This window comes from Perca fluviatilis, chromosome 7, assembly GCF_010015445.1.
Source record: "Perca fluviatilis chromosome 7, GENO_Pfluv_1.0, whole genome shotgun sequence".
Taxonomy (NCBI): Eukaryota; Metazoa; Chordata; class Actinopteri; order Perciformes; family Percidae; genus Perca; species Perca fluviatilis.
The window spans coordinates 30145418-30168411 of record NC_053118.1 but is presented as its reverse complement, the minus strand read 5'-3'; the positions used below and the strand labels follow the sequence as shown (position 1 = coordinate 30168411).

The window sequence follows — 22994 nt, the reverse complement described above, 5'->3', positions numbered from 1 at the left end:
TTGTCTGTAATTACATTTTGATAATACATTTTTAATTCTACAGGACAGTTACTTAATACTACTTCCACCACTGGAAGGCATTTAAACAACAAAAAATATTAATTAATATTAATATTAATAATTATTATTTATTATTATTATTATTGTTGCTGTTATGTGACAGTCACTTTTTTTTTCTTCTATTTATCTGATTTGGAGATAAGTTTGGCAATGTGAGACTTTGCTCATGAGAGAATACAAACTTCCCAGTTTCTACGGCCTTGCCAGTGCGCATGCTCGGACATGGCAGCTGCCTGTGTGGGAAGCTCCACAAATCCGCCAGTTAAGATATTTAGCCCATAGACTGTATATTACAGTCTATGATTTAGCCAAATAAAACGTGAGCTAACCGAGCTGGCAGATGTTGTGTTTTCACTGTGAGAGCCATGAAGAAGTAAACAGCTGGCAGCGGGGAAACTTGTGTCCTGATCTGGATGGAACCGACGGGTCTACGAGACGTTTTCAAATGTATAACACTATGTAAGCAAAGCCGAAAATACGTGTCATTTCTAAAGGTTGTTTGTCGTAGTTTAGCATTAAAGAAGAGTTGCTAGGAGTTAGCTACGCAAACAGTTAGCTTAATATCTTCTAAGACCACCATTGCAGCCGTTTCGACTTACCTTTTCGGCAAATGCCAGGCCTGCAACGTCTACTTCTACGTAAGCCACAAAAACATCTGGATTTAGACACATGGCTTTGTTGTCCACCGTTAAAATATGCACCAGCGGTGTTTTTAGATTGGTTTCAAGGGAATGGACAAACAGGCTCAATGCTAATCACTGAATAAAAGCATGCAATTGTTTTGCTTGATGCAAAAGACCCCCAACAACCTGTTTCTTGCGTTGTAGCCATTGCAGCAATGGAGGATATGGGTCTCCATCCCAAACCCACCAATGACCCCCCTGTTCACAGACCCACAGTCACTGAGACTTTTGGGCTGCACCACATCCCAGCAGGTGTGTATGAGCTCCGACTGTGTCTCTCTGTAAATAAACACAGCAGTTACTGACACTGTCTTACCAAGGTGTGTGTGTGTGTGTGTGTGTGTGTGTGTGTGTGTGTGTGTGTGTGTGTGTGTGTGTGTGTGTGTGTGTGTGTGTGTGCTCTGTTTCATTCAGACCATCTGCACGTCACTGATGCAAGCAGGAAATCTGACATGCATAAAGATGGACCGTCCATAAAAAGGTCCCACCCGGTAAAACAGCAGAGCCACAGATGATTCCCCAGTTTCCTCTACAGAGTGTGTCTCCTCTGGGTGCTGACACCAGTAAGTAGCAGGTGGTGGGGGGGGGGGGGTGGGGGGGGGGAGAAAAACTATACCCTATTTTGTGGGGGGTTTTTTTTTGAGATGAAAAAGGAAGATGTTTTGGGGAAAGATGATTTCATTTTTTTTTTGTTGTGTGGCATTTAACTGTAAACTGTCACTGTTGGATGCATACTTTTGTGAATGCTAGCTTGAATCCTTTTGAAGCCTATTATTACTTCTTTTTTTTTGTGCCTTTTTACACATTATTCACATAAATCCAATTACATAAATATGAAACCCTGTATGTTGAGATATCTGGGATTAATCTACTAAACATCTATATGTATTTAGATTTTTTTAGGATCCATACTGATAACCTGATATTGTACATATTTTGGATTCTTCTATTCTTTGATTTTTGAATTTGCAGTCTTCCCACTTTGTACTGAAACTGCTGCACAGCAATTTCCCTCGGGACAAATACCGTTTTCTCTTATCTTGATATTCAAGCATGCTCATTTTGAGTTGGCTTAAAAAAGCGTTAACTACACAAATAATGATAAATATTTACCAATACCCCGGTACCATCAATGGGGACGCAACAGTCACAATAACTGAGATATACTTTATATCTATAATAACTGGAATATATATAAATATTATCAAGCTTGTTTTCATTAAAAACAAATACAGCAAATACAGATTTCCTGTAATAACACTGATATTGTAGTTCTCTCACAGTGTCTAGCTTTAATATGATGTGTCGATTCATGTTCTCCACATCTGTACAACAAAGTGTTTTTATTGTTAGCAGAAAAAAGGGATCATAAAAAAAAAAAAAATTGCATCACCACTTTTAGTCTGTAGATCCACATACTCAAATTGGGTGTCCTGTATTGCTGTGGGCTGTTGCCGTTCTTAACCAGAACTGGGAATAACATTGCTTTTTGGATCATTTTGTGTTTGATAAACCAAAAATGTTTGTTTAATTTTTCAGCGCTCCTTAATATAGCTGCCAAAAATGGCAACACTAATAAGGACAAGGCAGGGGCTGGCAGGAAAAAACTCAAAACCAAAGTTGGAGATCCATCAAAGTGGAACCAAAACAAGCAGAAACAGCTGAGGATGGAGGGTAAATCGTACGTGAGCAAACGCAAAAAAGACGGTGAGGTTGTCACGAAACAGCCAAGAGCAATGGGACCGAGGTGCACCTCGACTGCATGCAAAAAGGCATCAAACCGGCTTTGTAATGAAATCAACGAAGAGGCCAGGAAGAAAGTGTTTGATGAATTCTGGCAGCATATGAACTGGGCTCAGAGAAAACTGTATGTATCGGAACAAGTTGACCGTGACCCCGTGGAAAGATCTCGGGCGGTGGGAGCGCAGTCAAGAAGATCCGTTTCACTCCGTTATCACTTGATGGTGGATGGCAGAAGAAAACAAGTGTGTAAAAACATGTTCCTGTCCACCCTGGGGATAGGAGAGTGGTCGGTGCTCAACTGGACACAGAAAGGAGCAACAACCAAAAATGAATCAAGTGAAAACAATTTAGAAAAAAGGCAGGCTGTCCCTCAGTGCCCACAACAGATCCCTGCTTCTTCTGCAGTCAGTAACACTGCAGAAGTTACCCAGGGTGAGTGTCTCTGCTCTTTTTTCAGCTACTTAGTAAACTTAGTTGTAGAGCTGAAACAATCAGTCGATTTACCGATTAGTCAACTGACAACACATACATAAAAATGTATGTAACGCGTCATAATCGATTAATCGTCCGAAGCCAAAATGCCAGACATTTGCTGGTTCCAGCTTCTCAAATGTGAGAATGTTATGCTTTTTTTCTGGTATACATCATTGTAAATTGATGTCTGTAGGTTTAAAGCTGCTGGTTGGACGAAACAAATTATTTTAAGACATCATTTTGGACTGTTACTCTATTTTTTTTTAAATTCTATAAACTAAATTAAAGGTGCTCTAAGCGATGTTGGGTGACGTCACGTCTTGTTGACGTTCAAAGTATTGTCAAACAAAACGGAGGCTAGCTCGCCCCTCCCTCCTCCTCATCCCGTCCCCTCCCCCTCCCTTCCACGCACTAACCCCCCAACCCCCCCACCCCCAAATCCTTGTTGTCGGTTATTGGCTGGAACACCGTTTGTTATGTTTCGTGGTGCAGGTTGGTGCAGTTTGTTTTTGTTGCCGTTTGTGGAGCCTGGGCTGTCTACAGAGACCTCGTTTTTTTTTTACAGTGTTCAGGTGACAGGCAGCTAGCAGATAGTGAGGAGATGTTTGCTGTATGTGACAAAAAATGTTAAAAAAAAAAAAAAAAAAAAAAAAAACCGTTAGTCGCAGCCCTACTTAGTGCATTTATGTAATAATGTTAGTTAGTACCACTGTTTTCTGTAGTTTCCACTGTAACACTAAAGTGTATCACAGTAATACCTCACACCTTGTCCTGTTTTTTGCAGAACAAGGGAATGCACCTGACAAAGACAAAGACAGGCCACCAGAACCAGAGGGCTCAGCCAGAAAGAAATCCAGAGTTGCCAAGCCACAAACATGGAAGCACAATCGACAGAAGCAACTTAGAATGGAGGGAAAACCATACATCAGCAAACGAAAGAAAGACGGCACGACCATAACTAAAGGTCAGAGGACCATGGGATTAAGATGCACGTCTGGTGCTTGCAAAAGGGCATCCAACCGCTTCTGTGCAGACTTCAGTGAAGAAATGAGGAACGAGCTGTTTACCAGTTTCTGGCAGTGTATGAACTGGGCTCAGAGAAAGACCTATGTGTCCGGATTAGTCGACTGTGGCCCGGTGGAAAGAACCCGAGCACCGTGGACTCAGTCGAGAAGGTCGGTCTCCATGCGTTATCATTTGATAGGCAGTGGTGAAAAAAAACAAGTTTGCAAAAAGATGTTCCTCTCCACTTTGGGGATTGGAGAGTGGTCAGTGCTCAACTGGGCACAAAATACATCCCAGCAGGACAGTTCAGAGGAAATCACCAAGAAGCAAATGCAAAGGAAGTCCCGTAAAGCTTCAGAGCATATAGTCCTGACTGAGTTCCTCGAGAGTTTACCCAAAGTTCCCTCATACTGTTGCGGGACGTCCGTCTCCAAGCTGTATCTGGAGCCGGTCTTCTCAAACATGTCCGAGGTGTACAGGCACTACTACAAGCACTGCCTAGAGAGGAAGACGACACCGCTCTCTCGGCAGGTTTTCTGTGCTGTATTTAAAAAGATGGATTTGGGATTGTGTGACTCCAAAAGGGATCAAGGGTGTTCTTTCGGTGGGAATTTGTTTAATGAGCTTTGGGAGGAATACTGCTTGGAAAGAGGAGCTCCAGGGCCACAGCCAGAGAAAGCTGGTAACCAGTAGAAAGGGGTTAAGGACAAAAAGGTTCTGTGTTGGAGTTCAATGCTTCTTGTTCGTTACTTCATTACTTACAACATGATCACATGCACGTTTTGGAAGGTTGAAATCCAAAACTTTGCCAAAATGACTTAATGATCTCAAGTTTTATTAAATCCCATTAAGCATAGACTGTGGTTGCTTCTTCCAGGATCACAATATCTGAAGCAATCCAGTCTTTATGCAGCTGGACAGTTGTTATTCAAGCACTACACTTATGTTGTTTTTGTAATGGAGAATGCACGTTGTTACTTAAAATGTAAGTTCTTTGTGAGCTTCTTTGTCAACCATCATTATTAGGTCAAAACTACAAAACAAAAATGTGTCATAATGTGTGCATCTGTTAATCTACTGTTTGGGATTTCAATAAGTTTGTGTCATGTGTACTAATATGGAAAAATAATCATAATCACGATTATTTTTGGTCAGTGTTGAAATCACAATTATTTAACACGAGTAGTCATTGTCTTTTGGAAAGATGTTGCAAGTTTTGAACTTAAAAAAAAAAAAAGATCAACAGTATACTGTAAATCCCTTGAACTGTGAAATTTCCCTTAATACCTTTGCCGTTTGAACTTTTTTTTTTCATTCAGAACACAAGGTAAAATAAGAGTTTACTTGCAAAATGTAATGTGCAAAATAATCATTTTTTTCCTGATTAATCTGTTTTTGTGATCATTAGGAGCCGAAATCGAGACTAAAACTTTGATTAATTGAACAGCCCTAATGTGAAAGATCAAAGTCAAATGCCTTAAAGGACTTGCAACACTGCAAACTGCTCAAGTTATTGGTTCTTATTTATTCCACTCTGTGCTTGATAAAGAGCAATGTGTGACCAAAATGGTGTATTTTCTTTTATGGATTAAATAAGAACAGAAGCTGTTTACAGAGTGCTTTTCGAGGCAGAGCACTCACAGTTACGTTTAGTTTTTTGACTCGGCAGCTGGACAAAACAGATTCTTTGTAAAGGTCAAATTCAAACCACGCCATCCCCTCACACCCTGTAGCTTTTTACACATTGAAATAACGGCTCTTCTAACAGCTCACATACCCCATACTGTGTTTTTTTTTTTTTTGAGACACAGTAAGACCTACAAATACACACACACATGCACATACAGTCATCACTCTCCTATTCTTCTCCACACAGTGGCAGGAAGTTGTCCAGATATCCGCAGGGCCTCTGAAAAAAAGAGCGAGTGAACAAAGTGGGCTGGGTGGTGGTGTGGGAAGGTGTTGGCGGATTGTGGCGGCGATGATGGGATTGGGCAACTTCACTCAGAGTTAACTGTTCATTGTGAACAGCAGGACTGCAGCTACACCACATAGCTACAGATTTAAGTGTATAACATTGTGAGTCACAGCTGCAGCTCCTGGAGATCAGAGGCAGGTTTACCAAACAGCTGGACTGGACTGCTGATCCCTCTGGGCAGAGAAGAAAAGGCCCACCGCAGCTGGTGAACAACCTGAAGATGTTTGCCCTGAGGACGTTTGTTCTGCTGGGACTGAGCTGGACATGTCAAGGTGAGTTAGCCACCCTATTCTCAACATATTTTTCTCTATTTTGCACATACAGTACAGAAAACTTGTCGCCTGTTCAAAGTGTAGCGTCCTGTGGCTGTAGACAGAACTATGATTACCAGTTTGGAAAAAGTGAAGCCCTATGGGTAGGATACTGGTATATAACTTAGGTAAGTTTATTTTCCCCAAATGCATTATTTAAAAAAATTTCAGAATATACTTTTTTTTGTCAATGTAGATATGGATTTAACTTTTGGTAATATTCAGTTAAGGACAAAGTGAAAAGCATTTTTTATAATGACTATTCTACTCGTCCTGTACCAGAAAAGGTCTCTTTTTTTAACGTGTCTAATTTCAGCATATTGTTCATGTGTTTTTTTCTGCTATGAATTAATGGTCCCGCACACACCTGCCAAGCCCATTGTCCAACTCCATCACATTCCTCATTGCCACGGTGATGACCTTCGACCTTTATCAAGTCCCGGCCCACTCCATTTCCTGTTGCTATTCGCTTCTCCTGGAAACTTCCTGTTTATGTCGGGCCCATTTCCTGTTTCCTTTAACGGCCCGTATCAGGACCCACCTTTCATGGCTTGACCTGCATTGTTATGAATAGTTGCTAATGCTCTGAGACAATGAGTGGTTTGAATATGTGGGTGAGTTGGTCCTGCGATAAAACACTTAGTGAAAACAGTTTGCTTGGTAAAATAATACACACACAATATATTTGCCAAGTGTGGAAATACATGATAATATGGAAGTGATGTTTGCCTCTGATATCTGTCAGTGCATATTAAATTCACCTGCAGTTTAAATGGACAAGCAGACATAAACATGTTTCATTCATGGACAAGACAGAAGACCATCTACAAATACATCATTATTACATTTTACCCAGAACAACTGTACAAAAAGATCACTAGTCATGTGCAACATTGTGTACTATTGCTACTAATCTGTGCTTGTCTCCACAGCTGCGTCTGGTGATCCGTGGGGTCAGTGTCCAGTCAACAGAAAGTGTAAGGACAAGTTTGGAGACGAGTCCTGTGACAGGGAGTGCATGGAGCCCGAGTGTCTCAGAGACGGTTTTGACTGCCTAAAGGACCGGGGCCACTGCAAGTAAAACACTTTTGTTGTCATTTTCGACCCTAATTTTCACCTTTTAAAAAACCCATTTTCCAGCTTTATAGTGAATGTTTTCATTGCTTATTCATACCAGTTATGGTTGTCCTTTTAAATTGTTGTATGCTAGTTTATGTTGTTTCCATCTATTATGTATTTTTTCATCTCTTTTTTTCTTATTTGCATTAATATTTAAAAAATGTTTCACATAAATCACTCTAGGTTTAAGGATGTTTTTATGCAAGAGAGACTTGGGCAAGAAACTCAAATAATAGGCAATCATGATTATTAATATAATTATTATTATTCCTTTATGATTCATCAGATTAATTTAGTAGAGTTTATTGTCATTAATCAGTACACTTGTGCAGAATATTGAAAATAAATAAATAGTGAAATATTAAAAAGTTTTCTTTGGTACCAAGGTTCAGCAACATAATAATATTTACAAGAATTCGAAACACAAACATGATATTAAAATATATGTGTGTTAAAATCACATTGTTAATTTGAGGCAGTGAACTATCCAATATGTTAACTAATGGCTGTATAAAACAAAAAACAGTAATGAGATATAAGAAAAGTAAGTAATAATGTAATTATTTCCTGTTCTGACATTTTTAACTCATGAAAGTTTATTTAATTTTATAAACCTTGAAATTATTTTGTCAAATCTCTTATTCTATATCTTTTTTTTTTGTTTACATCTCTTCATCCCTCCCCATCATGGCTCTCAGTCCGGGCCACATCCAGTACTGCCGCGATCACTACGCCAATTCCCACTGTGAGCAGGGATGCGACAATGCTCCCTGTGGATGGGACGGAAGCGACTGCTTCATACACCAGAGCCCCCTGTGGGCCAAAGGCACCCTGGTCCTTCACGCCAACCTCCCACAACAACGTGGCGCCTTTTCCAACAGCTCCCTGCTCTGGGCGCTCAGCATCCTCCTCCAGTCGCCACTCAAACTGAGAGGCTCTGCCCCCCTCGCCACTAACAGGAACTTGTTTGACTTTGACCCTCAGCAGCTCGCCAGCCTGCTGGCTCAGGCATCTGCGGGTGACTCAAATGGGTAGGTGCTGAGTGAACTGTCAAAAATAGTGAGTATAGTTATGTCTTATTTAAACAGTTAAGTCCTATGAAGCAGTGTTTTTACAAATAGAGGGGACCGTTCACTAACTTGTCAAATGCCAACGCTTTATCATGGCCGTCAGCGTCGGATACCGACTCACAAGGCCCTCACATACACTGACATGCACATTTAAAAAAAAAGATAAGAATCGATGCAGTAAAAACAGGGATATTGTCTTTTTCATTGAACACCTTCTTCTTCCTTGTCAAAACCTGGCACCTACATTACCCACAATGCAACCTCACCAGCAGCTAATGTAGCTTCATACAACTTTTTTCACATATGCAGTCATACTCAAGACTTGTAAACAGATGTTGAAAATAAAGACTTTCATCAAGCTAAATACCTAGAATATTAATTACAGGTATAACAGCTTCTATTGTCCTCTTTGTTTTAATAATATTCAAAATATCAATAAGATTCCATCTAGCATTGGAAAATAACAACATGATTTTGTCAACACATGCTTGAGTTAATCAAGCACCTAAACACCTAAGTGATTTTTCTAAAGACAAAATAAGTGGGCCAAGCATAGAACCTTGGGGAACATTAAGTACAGTAACTGTAGTCTTAAGTCTGAACTGAGCCCGTTGACCACCAGGGATACTGTTATGAATGCTGAGATGGGTATCAATATACATGTGTGTTAAGCTATCTCAGAAATGTATTTTGCCTTTGTTTTTGTTTGGTAAGAGGGTGTAACTTTTTATGTCGAAATATTTTTTTCTTTGAAATAGGTCTTTTTATGTTAGTACAAAACACTGTTCAGATTTTAAAGGGTTTTAGATTTTATTCAGCAAACGTATCCAAACAAACCTACTTCAGGCCTCCAAAACGATATACCTGCTCTTTCCTACTGTTTCCTTCTCTGTCACTCTTTCCTAGCTCCCTCCTTTTCCTCCAAGTGGACAACAGGCCATGCTCCCGCCTGCCCTCTACCTGTTTCCCTTATGCCACTGAGGCAGCCAGTTTCCTGCGTGCAGTAATGTTGCTAAAGCCCGGCTCGTTCCCCACTCTCCCAGAGCTGAAGGCCGTCATCAGTATTAGAGGTGTCCGAGAGGAAATAGGAAGCAGAGAGGAGGAAACGGTAAAAGAGGAAGTCAAAGGTAGTGTCCTGTCTCCACACGCACACACACACACCCATCCAGCTTTGAGTTTCATCCAAACAAAACACTATGCAACACTTTTGTCATTTCCAGTGTGTAGATGTGTTGGTCACTGCTGCATGTTTGAGTTTTAGTTGTTCAAACATTATTTTAGAGGCAGAGCTTAATAGGAATTTACCATAAATGTAACATGACTTTCTATCAGATGAAATTGAGTATTTCAGTAAATAGGCGCACACATCGATAAGTGATGCTGTGATCTTGATATCTCTTTTTTCCATATCTTGCAGCTGTAACAAAAATTGTTCTACCTCATAGTAGTAAAAATTTAATTTCCATTCTTCCTCTCAAAGAGCCGACCCCTGCATGGCTATGGGCCGCGATTGCCGTAGCGATTGGCCTGCTGCTGGTGCTGGCCCTGGTGGTGTTCCTGATGGTGAGGAGGGTGAGGCAGCGGCGGGCGGAGAGGGAAGGTGGTAACAGGGTGAGACACCGGTCTACGGTCACAGACAATAACCCCAAATCCAAGGCGTTGACACCACACCCAGCCCACCAAGACCAGAGGGTCAGGTCAAGTAGAGAGAAAGAGAAGATCAGCTTGAGGAAAAAGAAGAAAGCGAAGGAAGCAGAGAAAAAGAGAAGGAGGGAACCACTGGGCGAGGACGCCATTCGAATGCGGTGAGACAAGCTGCTTTGAAAGACATGAGAGGATGTTTTGTCTGCTGGAAAAATTATGTCATGTAGACAAATATGGTGTAGTCTAAAACAAGTGAGAGGTCATCCTGTGTAGTTATTGAAAAGGCTGAATGGCACTTTTCCCTGTCAATAAGTTGGATATTACCTTTAATCTTTATTTATTTTTAAACACTTCTCTGGCTCACATATAGTATATATTATATTTACATTAACATTAGTTGATTAATCGATCAGTCGATCTATTGGCAACAGTTTTGATAATTTGTCAAGCAACAATGCCAAACATTTGCTTGTTCCCACAAATGTGGTTAGATGTGTGTCTCTCTAAACAAATTAAAGAGCTTTTGGTTTTTGACTGTTGGTCAAGCAATTTGACCATGGCACCATTGTTATGGGCATGTTATCCTACTTTGTAATATTTTATACTGAAGATTTCATGTTTAATTGATTCATCTAAACACTATTGAACAGATTAGTTGATAATGGATGTGTCCTGGTGGGTAAAGACACACATGTAACTGCACCTTTCCCAGTTCAGTTGCAGCCAGGAACCATTGTTGCATGTTATTATCTTCTCTCTCTCTCTCTCTCTCTCTCTCTCTCTCCCTCTTACTTAATGCCTTTCTATACTGTCATTCTATCAAATAAAGGCACAACAATAAGTGAAAACAATAAGTATCTCTAATCCCTGTTATGTTTAGGGTCTTGGTTCTATTCCTCAAAGACTACCAACCCATGCATGTTTTAGGAAAACATACCCTAAAATAGTGAGACTGTATTCTTGAGTTTGGGTGTGTTGCAGAGCTCTTGGATGACTTATAAATCAACATAATAAGAGAGAAAAAAGGAAAACCCCGTGTGACCACATAAAAACCACAGCAGTTTCTTAATGTGCTGTATCAAAACTGTGCTTTTGGTTTCCAGACCTCTCAAAAGGGACCAGGATATAGGAAGTGACACAGACTTTACCCAGAGTTCAATGGAAGACATCAATGCGAGATGCTCCAGACGACAGGAGGAAGCCTCCATCTGTGACCACAGGAGCCAGGAGCAGAAACACTACCGGGCTGGAACCTCGCAGCCCCGCAGACCTGTACAACGTAAAGTTTAACATGAGTTTACTAAGTCACTCATTTTTATTATTGGCCAGCATCTGATTGGCTGGCTGCATCTGTTAAAATCTTCAGACAGCTTAAACATTTGTTAACAACAAAGTCATTTTTTTTGTGGTTTTACTGGTCTGAAAAGTGATGGTTACTTGCTAGCTGCAACACATTAGCCACTTAATCATTTACTTGATCAACACACACTATATATAAAAAAAAGGAAATGTAAATCTTTGGGGTTATGTCTGTTGGTCAGAAAAACAAGACATTTGAAGATGTCACCTTGGGCCTTTTTCACTTTTTTCTAGACCTTTTATAGACCAAACGATCAATCAAGAAAATAATCTATAGATTATTGATAATGAAAATAATAATTAAACCACACCATATTGTCACCACATGAAACATGTACACTGCTGAACTTCAGCCTATGTTTACTGTCAAATAGGACTCTGACATACTGTGCAGAGATTACATGTGAACTGCACATCTCCTTCCATATAGTATTGGTATGTATATCAAAGAGTTACATTTGTCAGTTGGAGAGCCACCTGAAATGATTTTTGTTCTCCATCAGCTCCACCTAGAGGATGGGAGAGAAACGCCATGCCTCCTCCTCTGCTCAGTCCTCCTCAGCAGGTCTGTCCATTTTATTTTATAAATGTTGTGAGGAGCCAGTGTTATTAAGGAATTGAATCATGTGGGCTGTATTTGTTTATTCTCTTCCCTTGTCTTTATGTAGACCACTCTGTAAAAGGCCTAGTCTCACTTTGCCAGACCTTCCTCCACAGCGCTGCGGAGGAGGATCTGGCTAGTCCGCATAGCATTCTGGGATGGGAGAAAAACATGCTCTGGTTTATTGGCATTTCTTTAAACCCGGGGCCTCTGCAAAACAGCCTTGTGAAGGAACTTGTTTTGGTGGATTGTATGATATGTATTACGTGTATGTATTTTCTATATATTTATCATGGCTCTGTTGTGTTGGCAGTCGGCAGAGTGGTGTGGCCCGGATGGGTCTGTGGTTCTGATCCGAGCGGTGCGTAGCGGGCTGGACAGAGTGGTCTTGGAGCTGCTGCGAGCAGGAGTGCCAGTCAACAACACTGATCATACTGGTAATGCATCTGTGTCACAGTTACTAATATTAGTTTAGTCTGACTCAACCCCAAACCTTAGTCAAATAGTATCTGCATGTCAATCTTGGTGCTTGTTTTAACCTTATTGAAGTAGGACCCACAGTATATGAATGCAGGAATTGTAGCTACTTTTGTTTAAATTACAGTTCCTCCAATTAAGCTCATAATGTAATCAGTAATAAAACGGTTTAAAGAATTATGTGCAAATGCAGTTTGATTATTGCCTGTGTATTCACTACAAGATCCAACCATATTATGTCATCATCACTGAGGTCAGAAGCAGAGGTTGAGTAATTCTGCTTTAACCCCTTCATGCATGAAGATTTTGTAAATGTTTTTTTTAACTCAAAATGCAGGGGGTTTCTTAACGTAATAGTGTCCATCAAAAACCCAGTGACTGGGAAGCTAATAACATTTTGTATTTTTGTAGTAAGACACAGCCATAAGTTATTAAAACTCATCCTGAGGGAAATATGAATATATGTAGCAAATTGCATGGCAATCCAGCCAATAGTGTTTAAAAGATTTGACTAAAAGTATTATCGTAGTAGTCATAGTATCACCAAAGTTAGTACACTTCTAGTGACCAAATTTAAAAAAGAAATGTCACATGCAAGATGGCTCTGGACCAGTGTTGGAAGAAGTATTCAGATAATTTACTTAAGTAAAAAGTACTAATACCACACTGTAAAAACACTCTGTTACTCTCTCTGTTAAGTAAAAGTCCTGCATTGAAAATGTTACTTAAAGGGGAACTATGCAGTTTTTTACCTTAACTGAACAGCTTCGGAGTCACTGGAATGGTTATATGACTTTTTTCGGGTTGAATGGTGGGCTTCTCGCTCCCCCCTAGCGCCTGTGAGCGGAAAAACCACGCTTGCAACTTTCGGCCAGTGAGCCGCCGGCCTCAGCATCAGGAAGTATCGTGAGATATCAGGTCTCGCAATGTCACAAATTGCTTCACGGCACTGCACACATACAGGAACTGGCTAACAAGGTAGCGATGGAGTTTTTCACACTATTGTCATGGTTGAGCCGGCAAAAAAGAAGCAGAAAGCTAGGAAAGCATTGTTGGAGGAACAGAAAAAGAGCAAACGGCAGACTGACCGAGTGATGAGTCAGACACAAGTAAACATAGGAGCTGCCAAACATCTTTTCCAAAGCTGTAGGGGGAGCTCTATAGAGAAACCTGCGAGCAAAAAGCGAATAAATGGCCACAACTGCATAGCGCCCCTTAAAGTAAAAGTATTTAAGTATCGTCAGGACAATGCACTCAAAGTATTAAAAGTAAAAGTACTCAATGCAGTAAAATCCCTAACATTTTAGAAACTGGAAACGATCCAAACAGTTCTGTGTTTAATTGGGTTGGCTAATCCTTTCAGCTGTACTTGTAGGCCGTTATACTGTTGGATAGTTTAATTTATAATAAAACATGATGTTTTATAAATTGTGTTTTGTGTGCAAAAACCTTAATTTGTAAAGTAACTAGTAACTAAAGCTGTCAGATGAATGTAGTGGAGTAAAAAGTAGAATATTTCTCTCTGAAACGTAGCGGAGTAGAAAATGGCACGAATAGAAAAGAGTCAAGTGAAGTACAAGTACCTCAGTATTTGTACTTAAGTACAGTACTGGAGTAAATGTACTTAGTTACATTCCACCACTGATCTGGACCAAAGAGCCTGACTAACCACCAGACCGACATTACAGTCCTTAAAGCCACGGCGCTAGCTTGGCTAATAAAGTTACCTGTCTTAAACTCACCTGTCCACGTGCCATATTTGGATCCAATGCATGAATGGGTTAAAGCTCACCTTGGAGAAAAATAGCATGTAAAGCTCCGGAGCAGGCCATTTTTTTCTGTCACCTGTACACTGAGGGGTAGTAACTGGTGTAACTTACCCCGTCTCTCTCACATCCTCTTTTTGTGTCTCTCCTCTCCCGTCCTGTGCTCATCTCTCCATGGCTTCTCTTCTTCTTCCTCCTCCAGCTCCCCTGCTGCCCTCCTCTGACTCAGAACAAAGTTAATGTGCTTTAGTGCTCAAGATCGGGTTGATGGACATATTAACTTTGTTGCTGATCTTTCTCCTTGCTTTTTTTGTGTCTTTGTCTCTCTGTCTACTTCTGTTCACATCTCGTAATGTTTTCTGTCTTTCTGACCTGCCTCTGTCATCTCTTTCTGACTTCAGCTGAAACAATTAATCTCCCCATCCCTCCATTCTCCCTCCCTTCACCATCTTGGGCTCGACTCTGTTGTGTAATGGTTGTTCATTGGCTGACTTACTCCCTCCCTTCTTCCCCTTTGCCTCCCCTCCACTCACACCGTCTCTCTCTCAGGGAGATCAGCCCTGCACTGGGCATGCTCCGTAAACCACCTCTCCCTAACAAGGACCCTCATCCGCTACGGGGCCGCTGTGGACCTGCAAGACAACAAGGTCAGTTCTGACTGTTTCTTTATCAGTGGTTATTAAGGAGGAATCCTGATTTATCCATGTTTCAAACAAGCTGACTATGTCTGTTTAATGTATATCCTCCAGACATCACAGAAGTACGTTGTTTTTATGATTATTTCTCTGGTAGGGCGAGACTGCTCTCTTCCTCTCCGCCATCCATGGTTGCTATGATACGGCCAGACTTCTCCTCCTTCATGGTGCGAACCTGGAGCTGCACGATCGGAGAGGACGTCGTCCCATGGACGTGGCCAGAGAGGGCATGCATCACCAGGTCCTGGAACTCCTGTTGGCTCACCAAATTCAGAGAGGGCCTGTTCCCGTCGACTCAGCCAATGACATGCTGTGGGAGGATCGCACCCTGATGTACTCGCCATGGGTCGGATCACAAGGCATGCCTGGAAGAAGTGCCTCCTTCTCTGGGATCATAGGGCATCGAGATATGACCCCACCTCCACAAAAGTAAGTCTTCAGTAATAAAATGCACGCACAGACGACAGTATTCGTCTCTTTAACGGCCTTCTGATGATTTTCCACCAGCTGAGTGAGAAACTCATGAGATTATGAGTTACCATACCAGCTTTTTTTGTGTGTGTGTGTGTGTGTGTGTGTTTGTGTGTGCATATTTTAGTCAATCAGGTAAACACTGCATAATCATTGCATTTTTTTTTTTATTTGCTGTTGGCATCAAACTAGGGGGGTGGCTATTAGATCCTATAAAAAAGTTACTTTAAGCACAGCTGTATGACTGTGACTTGCGGCTTGCAAATTCCATGTAAGAGGTAGTTACTCATCATGGTTAACCGTTATTATTTACATTTTGCAGTAAAGCAGTATTTTCACAGTAATATTCATTAAAATATATATATTTCACACTGAAAAATGGCAATAGTGAAACCACTACAACAAACTGTGTTGAGTTTCAAAATATCAACTAAAACTTGGGAAGGATTTTTTTTTTTTGGGGGGGGCATGCTTTACAAAATCAGGCAGTATGAATATTATTATTTTTTTAATACTTTTTATTGATCCGCAGTGGAGAAATTACAATTTACACTCTGTTGTTGCAAGCTTGCAATACACACACACTCATGCTCAAGTCCTATACATGCACAAATGGAGAGATGTCAGAGTGAGTGGGCTGCAAGTGCTGGACCAGCGCCCTGAGTGATTTGGGGGTTGCTCAAGAGCACCTTGGCAGTGCCCAGGAGGTGAACTGGCACCTCTCCAGCTACCAGTCGACACTCCGTACTTTGGTCCGTACGGGGACTTGACCCTCCAGTTCCCAACCCAACTCCCTACTTGTAACAAGTGAAAAGTTGTGTTGGAGTCTTGTGCTTATGTAGTTACTGTTCTAAAAAAAACGCTTCCTTGGTGGTGCATTCAAAGACACTCTAAAGTCAAAGATTTAAGTGTTTAAGACAAAGACTGCACAGTAAATTTGTATTTTATGGGATAAACATAAAAACTTTTTGTCTTGCCAGTGATTGGTCGATGAGCCGAGTGCAGTACCCCTGCCCTCAGAACTGGAGACCACAGCTCAACCAATCCGCAACAGCGCTGGTCCCTCCTAGAGTCATGGGCCGCTCCCCTCGGCCAATCAGCACCTTACAGGAGGTAACCTCAGAAGACGAGGATCGTGATAGGCATCAGGAAGTCCCCAGAGCGGCAACACCTCACTTCCTGTCGCCCCAGCCTGCCCCTCGGCAGCGTTCCTTTTCCTGCACCCAGCATGCATTGCAGCGTCGCTCCAGTGCTCCCCAGCCAGAGCCCAATTATATTATTGTGACAGACAGAACAGCCAATGAGCCCATAGAAAGAGTGGTTGTTTCACCTCCTACAGATGCCGCCGTCCAATCAGATCGCCAGCCCGTTATAAATGGTGACACTCCCAGTAGAGCAGAACAATTAGCGGTGAGTTCAGCAGATTCAGAGCAGAAATCCAGAGGTGAGAGGTCAAACAACACTCCTAACTCCACACAAACAGCATTGTAGAGAAACCAGCAGCCTTTCCATTCAGCCCATAGAAAAAGCAACGGAGAAGACGTGAACATAATGACTTACGATTACAGAGAGGCTAGGAGTTTAAGTTTGGCATTAGGTGTATTTGGTTGTTCAGCCTAATACAAACTAAAAAGCTTACAAGGAGGCCCAAAACCTGGAGGGAGTCCAACCTTGATTTGCTGTAATTGTGGGACCTTAATTATTATCCTATATGCATTTGTTGCATCGCCTGACAGATTTTCTTGTAAGATTACTTATTTGTTACATTCCTGTCAAATTAATACACAGCAGCACTTCCCAAATCACCTCCACAGTTTTTTACTCAGCATTGCCTAAATTATTATTATATTTTTAATAGGGAGGGGGGTATTGTTCATAATTTCACATATTACATAGGTAAAAAAAAGAACATGTCTGAGATGAATGCCAGTTAAGTGTGATGAATATCAGTCGCGCTGCAACATCTTGTGAAACTTGTTGCCAAATATTATAATATATTCCCATGGTCTTGACTTATATCAGGTTGTATTCTGATAATTGCGGAAACAATCAAAGAGAAATTATTAAAAGAAACATGTGCATGGTAGCACAAAGATGTCTGAATCATGCTGATGCATGCAATAAAGAGACTTTTCATGCAAATAATGTGAATTTCTAATTTTATTTTCAAATTATCTTGCATAAGTCAGGCAGGGCAGAAGCCACAGGAGTTTCTCTATAACTTTAGGAACCATCCAGTAAAACAAAGAGCCGATGAATGTGCAGTCCAAGTAATGCTGCGGAAAATATGCTGCCAAAGTTATTGACTCAATGGTGACCCAGTCGAAAAGCTCCCAGCAACCTGATACAACAGGGTACAATTTGGAAGTCTCCAAAGTTTAGAATCACTTTGGGTTGCTGACTCACGATCCTCAACCAGAGATTCGATAAACACAGACTTATGGTATCTGACCTTTTCCCCCTTTCTGTGGCAGTGAAGTCCCAGGCCAGCAGCTACTGTCCTGAGAAAACATCCTCCTACGCATTGCCTGTTTGTATCCGCCTCCAGAGGAGCAGCTGGCGAATACAGAGGGGTGTCAGATGTCTTAATGTGGTCCTCCATTATTTATGGGGTTTGTATGTATAAAGACTATCAGTTCTGATCTGTAGACAGATGACTGATCCTCACAGTGTCAAGGAAATCCTTAGACAGTGTGCATCATATCATTCTATAATGCCCCACATTCCAACCAATGACATGCATAAAATAGACTGTATCCACTCAACATTCTGTTTCCTTGGTTACATTTGGATACATGTGATATTCGGGCCATTAAAACAAACAGGACTGACCTTTACCAGTCATGCTGGGTAGGAAAAAAAGAGAGCAAAACGCCCATTTGCACTTTTATTATCTGTTAGTACAGCATTAAAAGAAGTGTGTGGAGGACTGCAAGCTTTCAGGTTCCCACCCACACACTTTACACGCTGGTCACTTAAATGCAAATTATGCACTGAGGTTGCTCCGTCGTTTTCCTTATTTAAAAGGCCTTAAAATAATGTCCTAATAATGTCATATAGTCAAAAGGGACATTTTACTGCAGAATGAGTGCGGCAGTTCTTACTTAGGTAGGATTTTGAATGCAGGACTTTTACGTTGTTGCAGTGGTATTTATACTTAAGTAAAGGATCTGATACTTCTTCCATCACTGCAAAACGGACTGCTTGCATAAGCAATGTGCATGAAGATAAACAGTTATAATGTTGCAGGGAGAAAGAGGCAAATGGTCACATGTTCTCCACACCAAATGACAATAAATATATATATAAACAAATGGCCTTTAGTCGACATGGCAACATGCAGACAAATGTTGAATGAGTGTGACAGTGGGAGGATGTCCCACAGCTCGTTCTCATCATGGGAACGTAGAGCAGGAGGCTTCATCCTCTCTTTATTACCTGTTAAAACCGATACTTCATTCACAAAGTGTGCTTGGAGGAGAGGTGACTCTCAGGTTCCCACAGGCACACGGGAACACGAGTTATTTTTTATTTGACCTAAACACATTAATTGGAAGAGCCGCGCGTAAAAGGAAAGACTTTACGCGCGCCTCGGTTGTCCATAGAGAACTACAGAAAGTACATTACATTTGAGAAAATGTAATGTACTTGAAAATAGAGATGACACAACGACTTGATTCATTTTTGCTTACTGAATGTAGGAGACTGTCCACACCGACAAACCTGTAATAATGTTGGCAAATGTTAGAGTAGCTCCTTCAACTCTCTCTCATGGGAAAATTGGGCAGGGAGCTGGGTTCACACTTTGTTACGTGTTAGAATCGATACATCATTACGAAGAGTGGTTGAGAGAGAAGACGCTTTCGGGTTCCCACGCGTTGCTTCTCAGAATGCCATCATGAAATGTGCCATTTTTGTTTTAATCTCATTATTTCACAGGTATATGCAGAGCCATGCGTAAAAGGTCATTTTACCGCGACACATACATGCTATTCTCAGCAGACTTTGCAGATTGTTTGTTCGTTTGTTTGTTTTGAATAAAATAAGATAGATTTCGCTTTGAAGTGTAGTTTCTGATTTGGTTTTGTTTGCAGAGCTGCGCATAAAAGAGTGGATTTTACGCACACCGTAACAGTTTACTTTGTTGCAAAATTTTACGAGAACCTCGAGCAGCAGTGAGTCGGTGAATGAGTGAATGTTCTCGATTTCTCCAGACTTTCTCGGCTCCACACTCCTTATTTTCAGCAGTATCAGCCTGAGGACATGTCCGTTTCTCCGTCCATAATAAAGGCGTGGGAGGTGACCACAGTCATTTGTCTGGGCATCACGCTGTTTTGGCGGATGCTTGTTAATTTCCCTTACAGATGTAAAATGTGTCACACGAGCTGATAACACCTGCCATAGGCGTGCCGCTCACTCTCGGCGGGGCAGCTGCGCGTCCGCAGATTTGGGAAGGGTCGGTCTTTCAGTCTGCATTCATTCCTTGTCAAAATGTGTTGAAAATAGATCATTTTGAAGTAGAAATAAAAAAGACATGTATATATTTTCACATTTTCTAACTTTATTTAAATGTTTTAACATTAAAAGCCTCTTTCCACTGATATGTCCAAATTACTGTTAAACTGGAGCAGACTGTCAACCTGCAGGAAAAACGAGTCACAACAAAGCAGGTGTTTACTTGTAATGCTATGCTATAAAATATATTAAACACATTAACCACTTGGTAAATCTGAGTGTAGTAGTTTCAGCATGGAGTAAAACTGAAATCAAACGAAGTCTGTGGGTGGAGCCTAAAGTTACGCCCACCTATGGCTTAAAAGCACTCACTGAAGTCTCTGTGGTCATATTCAGCTGTGACTGAAAGACCGACAGACCAGTTCTTGGAATACAATCATGAAGTTGCTTCAGGATTCAGAGGACGCAAAGGCCCAAAGGAAGGTAAGCTACTTGTATCATTTATGCTTTCATTAAATATTTCAGAATATTTGAGCCCTTCACAAGCTCTGTTATCTGTATAATCTCTCTTGAGATGCACATCACTCCTGTTCAGGGACAAAAGCATAACTGTTGAAAAGACTGAAACAGTTTCGCCTTTAAACTCGTTGCCTTTGTTCATTTATTCAATTATCTCTTTCTGTCTTGCAGAGTCTCAAACCTCAGGTGGAGAGACGTCGAAGGGAGAGAATGAACCGCAGCCTGGAGAGCCTAAAGACTCTTTTGCTACAGCGGCAGGTAAAGTCCACAAAAACTCTGATGGTGGCCAGTTGGTTCATCCTAGAAGATTGAAGGTCTTTCAGTAGGGGCTGTGGAACTGTGTATTAACTCTTTGTTTCTGTCCTAGGAAGCTACTCAGCGCAGAGTGGAGAAAGCTGAGATACTCGAGCACACAGTCGTCTTCCTGCAGAACACTGCTGAAAGAGACCAGATGAGAGCTGGAGGTGGTGATGGTGGAGGAGGAGAAGGAGGAGGAGGAGGAGGAGGAGGAGGAGGAGGAGACCAGAAACACTCCTTCCAAGACGGCTTCTCCACCTGCCTGCAGAGAGCTGCTCAGTTCCTGGGACCTGAGGGGAAAGGCCTGTGGCTTGGAGCAGCACTGGATGCATCTTTTGCTGCTCGCTTTCCCATTCAGTCTCGGACTCTGCAGGCGTCCAAAGAAGACGTGAAGCTCATTCCTCCTCCAGCTCTCTGCTTCTCAGGAAGTCCTCCAGGTCTATTCTTCGGCTGCTGGTGGACAGGTCCGGGCACAGACTGTGCACGCCTGCCCTTACTGTGACCAGTTGTGTTCAGACCAATAGAGACTCGCATCGCTCTCCCACGACTCCCCAACAGCCCCACAAAGTGACGAGTCGAGCGAGCAAACAGAGCCCGTCCCAGAACCAACCGATCAGCCAGTCAATGTGGAGGCCGTGGCCCTGATCACCACGCAGTGACTTCAGAAACTGAACTTTTATTGACTCTAACATGCTGATTAATATTCATACAAGAGCATGTGTTCTTCATTCGACTCTACAAGGACATATTCAGTGCAATGTATTGAACACGGGCCTCCTGCTATCTGTAAAGACTGATAAATGTGTAGATATTGTATATCTATTATCACACCAAGTGCTGCTACGGCCTTTACAGGCCACCTCCTGTTAATTGTGTCATATTGTGTTATGTATTTTTGCACCTTTAATTTATTTTATTTGTCATGTGCAAATAAACAAAAGGAAAAAATCACTCAACAATGCATATGTGTTAATTGATTGTTTGCTGGCACGTGTCTTGAGGAGCATAAGCATAAAAGTGTGGACCTGGGCTGCCACGTGGGGATAAAAGGCGCCATGCGGTGACGTTTCACACAATAGAATAAGCTTATCGTCACTCCTTTACGTCGAAAAACTATAACCTGCATACAGGTGGCCCAACCATTAAATACATAGGCCTACTTACATTACGTAATCCGCCTTTTATTATCACACGTATGGTAGATTATCAGCTTTATAGAAAAAGTATATGAAGGCCTATATGTAAGAATCCCGGTTCAATTTAAACTAACTAAATACGTTGTTGGAGTGGAAGGCGTGCGTAAAAGGTGCCATTCCCGTGCGTAATGTCATATCTTCCTTCTTTAAAATCGACATTGAGTGAAAACATTTGTTTGCCAGTTTAAATAGATTTAATTGAGAATATGAATCGCTGTAAAGGGTAGTCACTATTTTCTGCGTAAATAACGATGTAGCCTATTTTAGCGTGCGTAAAACAGTTCTTAGCGTTTCACGTTATCCGAGCATTTAATTGCATCAGTTTAAAATGTTTTTCAAACAACAGAGGAAGTATTTTGGTCTGTAACTTATTTGCATCTCAATTGTTGGCGAATGCTCGTGGGAACGTGGGAAGTGTCTCCTCTCTGTGCCACCCTCTGCAGTGAATCAGTGTCAGTTTTAACAGACAGCAAAGCTGTAAATGCAGCGCCATTTCCTCTGTTCCTACTAGAAAGAGTTTAAACCCTTTGACGTCTCTTTATCTGAAGAAATTTAGTGTGGTGTAGGTCTGTTCCAGGCACGCGCCAGCTCAGCATTTATAACCCCAAATAAATTCGTGTGAATATAAAGTCAATATAAGTCTGATAGTGCTGAAGATAGTTTAGGTCTTGACATCGCCATGACTTTATAAAATGCGACTTTACTAAAGTGTTCAAACTAAAAGATATTCAAATTCTAAAGGAGATCTAAAGTTTCCAAACATACCAAATATGGCAGTATACAACTAGAACTAACTAGAAAAACAAAACAATGCTGGAATTTTTATGAAGTGGTTTGTTTTTGTCCACAATAAAGCCACCAGCATGACAGAAGTGCAGTCCTGTTTGTTATAAGGCCCGAATCTAAAATGCATCCTCCTATAAATAACTGTCCTTATGAGAAACAGTAATTAGAGGTTACCAGCTTTTACACGTTAGAAAAACAAAGACAACAAATCTTAATTTACACTATTCTATATTTTAAGGTAAACTCTGAAATTCTGTAAATTTCCTGTCATTTTACGCATTGCTT

At 41.3% G+C, this 22994-nt stretch overlaps 2 protein-coding genes and 1 pseudogene across 3 annotated transcripts; all 3 read left to right on the top strand.

Moving 5' to 3' along the window:
* The first annotated feature begins 281 nt into the window (after positions 1 to 281).
* LOC120561638 lies at positions 282 to 5180 on the top strand. Of its 2 annotated transcripts, none has more exons than XM_039804800.1 (5): positions 282 to 519; positions 888 to 995; positions 1158 to 1306; positions 2283 to 2918; positions 3745 to 5180. In XM_039804800.1, the coding sequence occupies exons 3-5, from the start codon at positions 1255 to 1257 to the stop codon at positions 4656 to 4658; spliced, it is 1602 nt and encodes a 533-aa protein (XP_039660734.1). In that variant the 5' UTR covers positions 282 to 519; positions 888 to 995; positions 1158 to 1254; the 3' UTR covers positions 4659 to 5180. The 2 variants fall into 2 exon arrangements, with proteins under 2 accessions (XP_039660734.1, XP_039660735.1); XM_039804801.1 differs by lacking the exon at positions 282 to 519 and adding an exon at positions 537 to 698.
* Positions 5181 to 5852: 672 nt separating this feature from the next.
* Positions 5853 to 19520, top strand: notchl (notch receptor, like). The gene is made up of 11 exons (XM_039804799.1): positions 5853 to 6215; positions 7187 to 7331; positions 8072 to 8404; positions 9350 to 9570; positions 9924 to 10248; positions 11191 to 11366; positions 11950 to 12011; positions 12361 to 12484; positions 14840 to 14937; positions 15083 to 15414; positions 16437 to 19520. The coding sequence occupies exons 1-11, from the start codon at positions 6164 to 6166 to the stop codon at positions 16945 to 16947; spliced, it is 2379 nt and encodes a 792-aa protein (XP_039660733.1). The 5' UTR covers positions 5853 to 6163; the 3' UTR covers positions 16948 to 19520.
* Positions 19521 to 19947: 427 nt separating this feature from the next.
* Positions 19948 to 21678, top strand: LOC120561635 (annotated as a pseudogene).
* Positions 21679 to 22994: the final 1316 nt, after the last annotated feature.

Excerpts from the sequence above, each read along its gene's own strand:
- LOC120561638 (XM_039804800.1), top strand. The coding sequence starts at position 1,255 with ATGATTCCCCAGTTTCCTCTACAGAGTGTGTCTCCTCTGGGTGCTGAC. Across the intron at positions 1,307-2,282 it reads TCCTCTGGGTGCTGACACCA|CGCTCCTTAATATAGCTGCC; the intron begins GTAAGTAGCAGG and ends TTAATTTTTCAG. Across the intron at positions 2,919-3,744 it reads CACTGCAGAAGTTACCCAGG|AACAAGGGAATGCACCTGAC; the intron begins GTGAGTGTCTCT and ends TGTTTTTTGCAG.
- notchl (XM_039804799.1), top strand. The coding sequence starts at position 6,164 with ATGTTTGCCCTGAGGACGTTTGTTCTGCTGGGACTGAGCTGGACATGT. Across the intron at positions 9,571-9,923 it reads GGTAAAAGAGGAAGTCAAAG|AGCCGACCCCTGCATGGCTA; the intron begins GTAGTGTCCTGT and ends TTCCTCTCAAAG. Across the intron at positions 15,415-16,436 it reads ATGACCCCACCTCCACAAAA|TGATTGGTCGATGAGCCGAG; the intron begins GTAAGTCTTCAG and ends TTGTCTTGCCAG.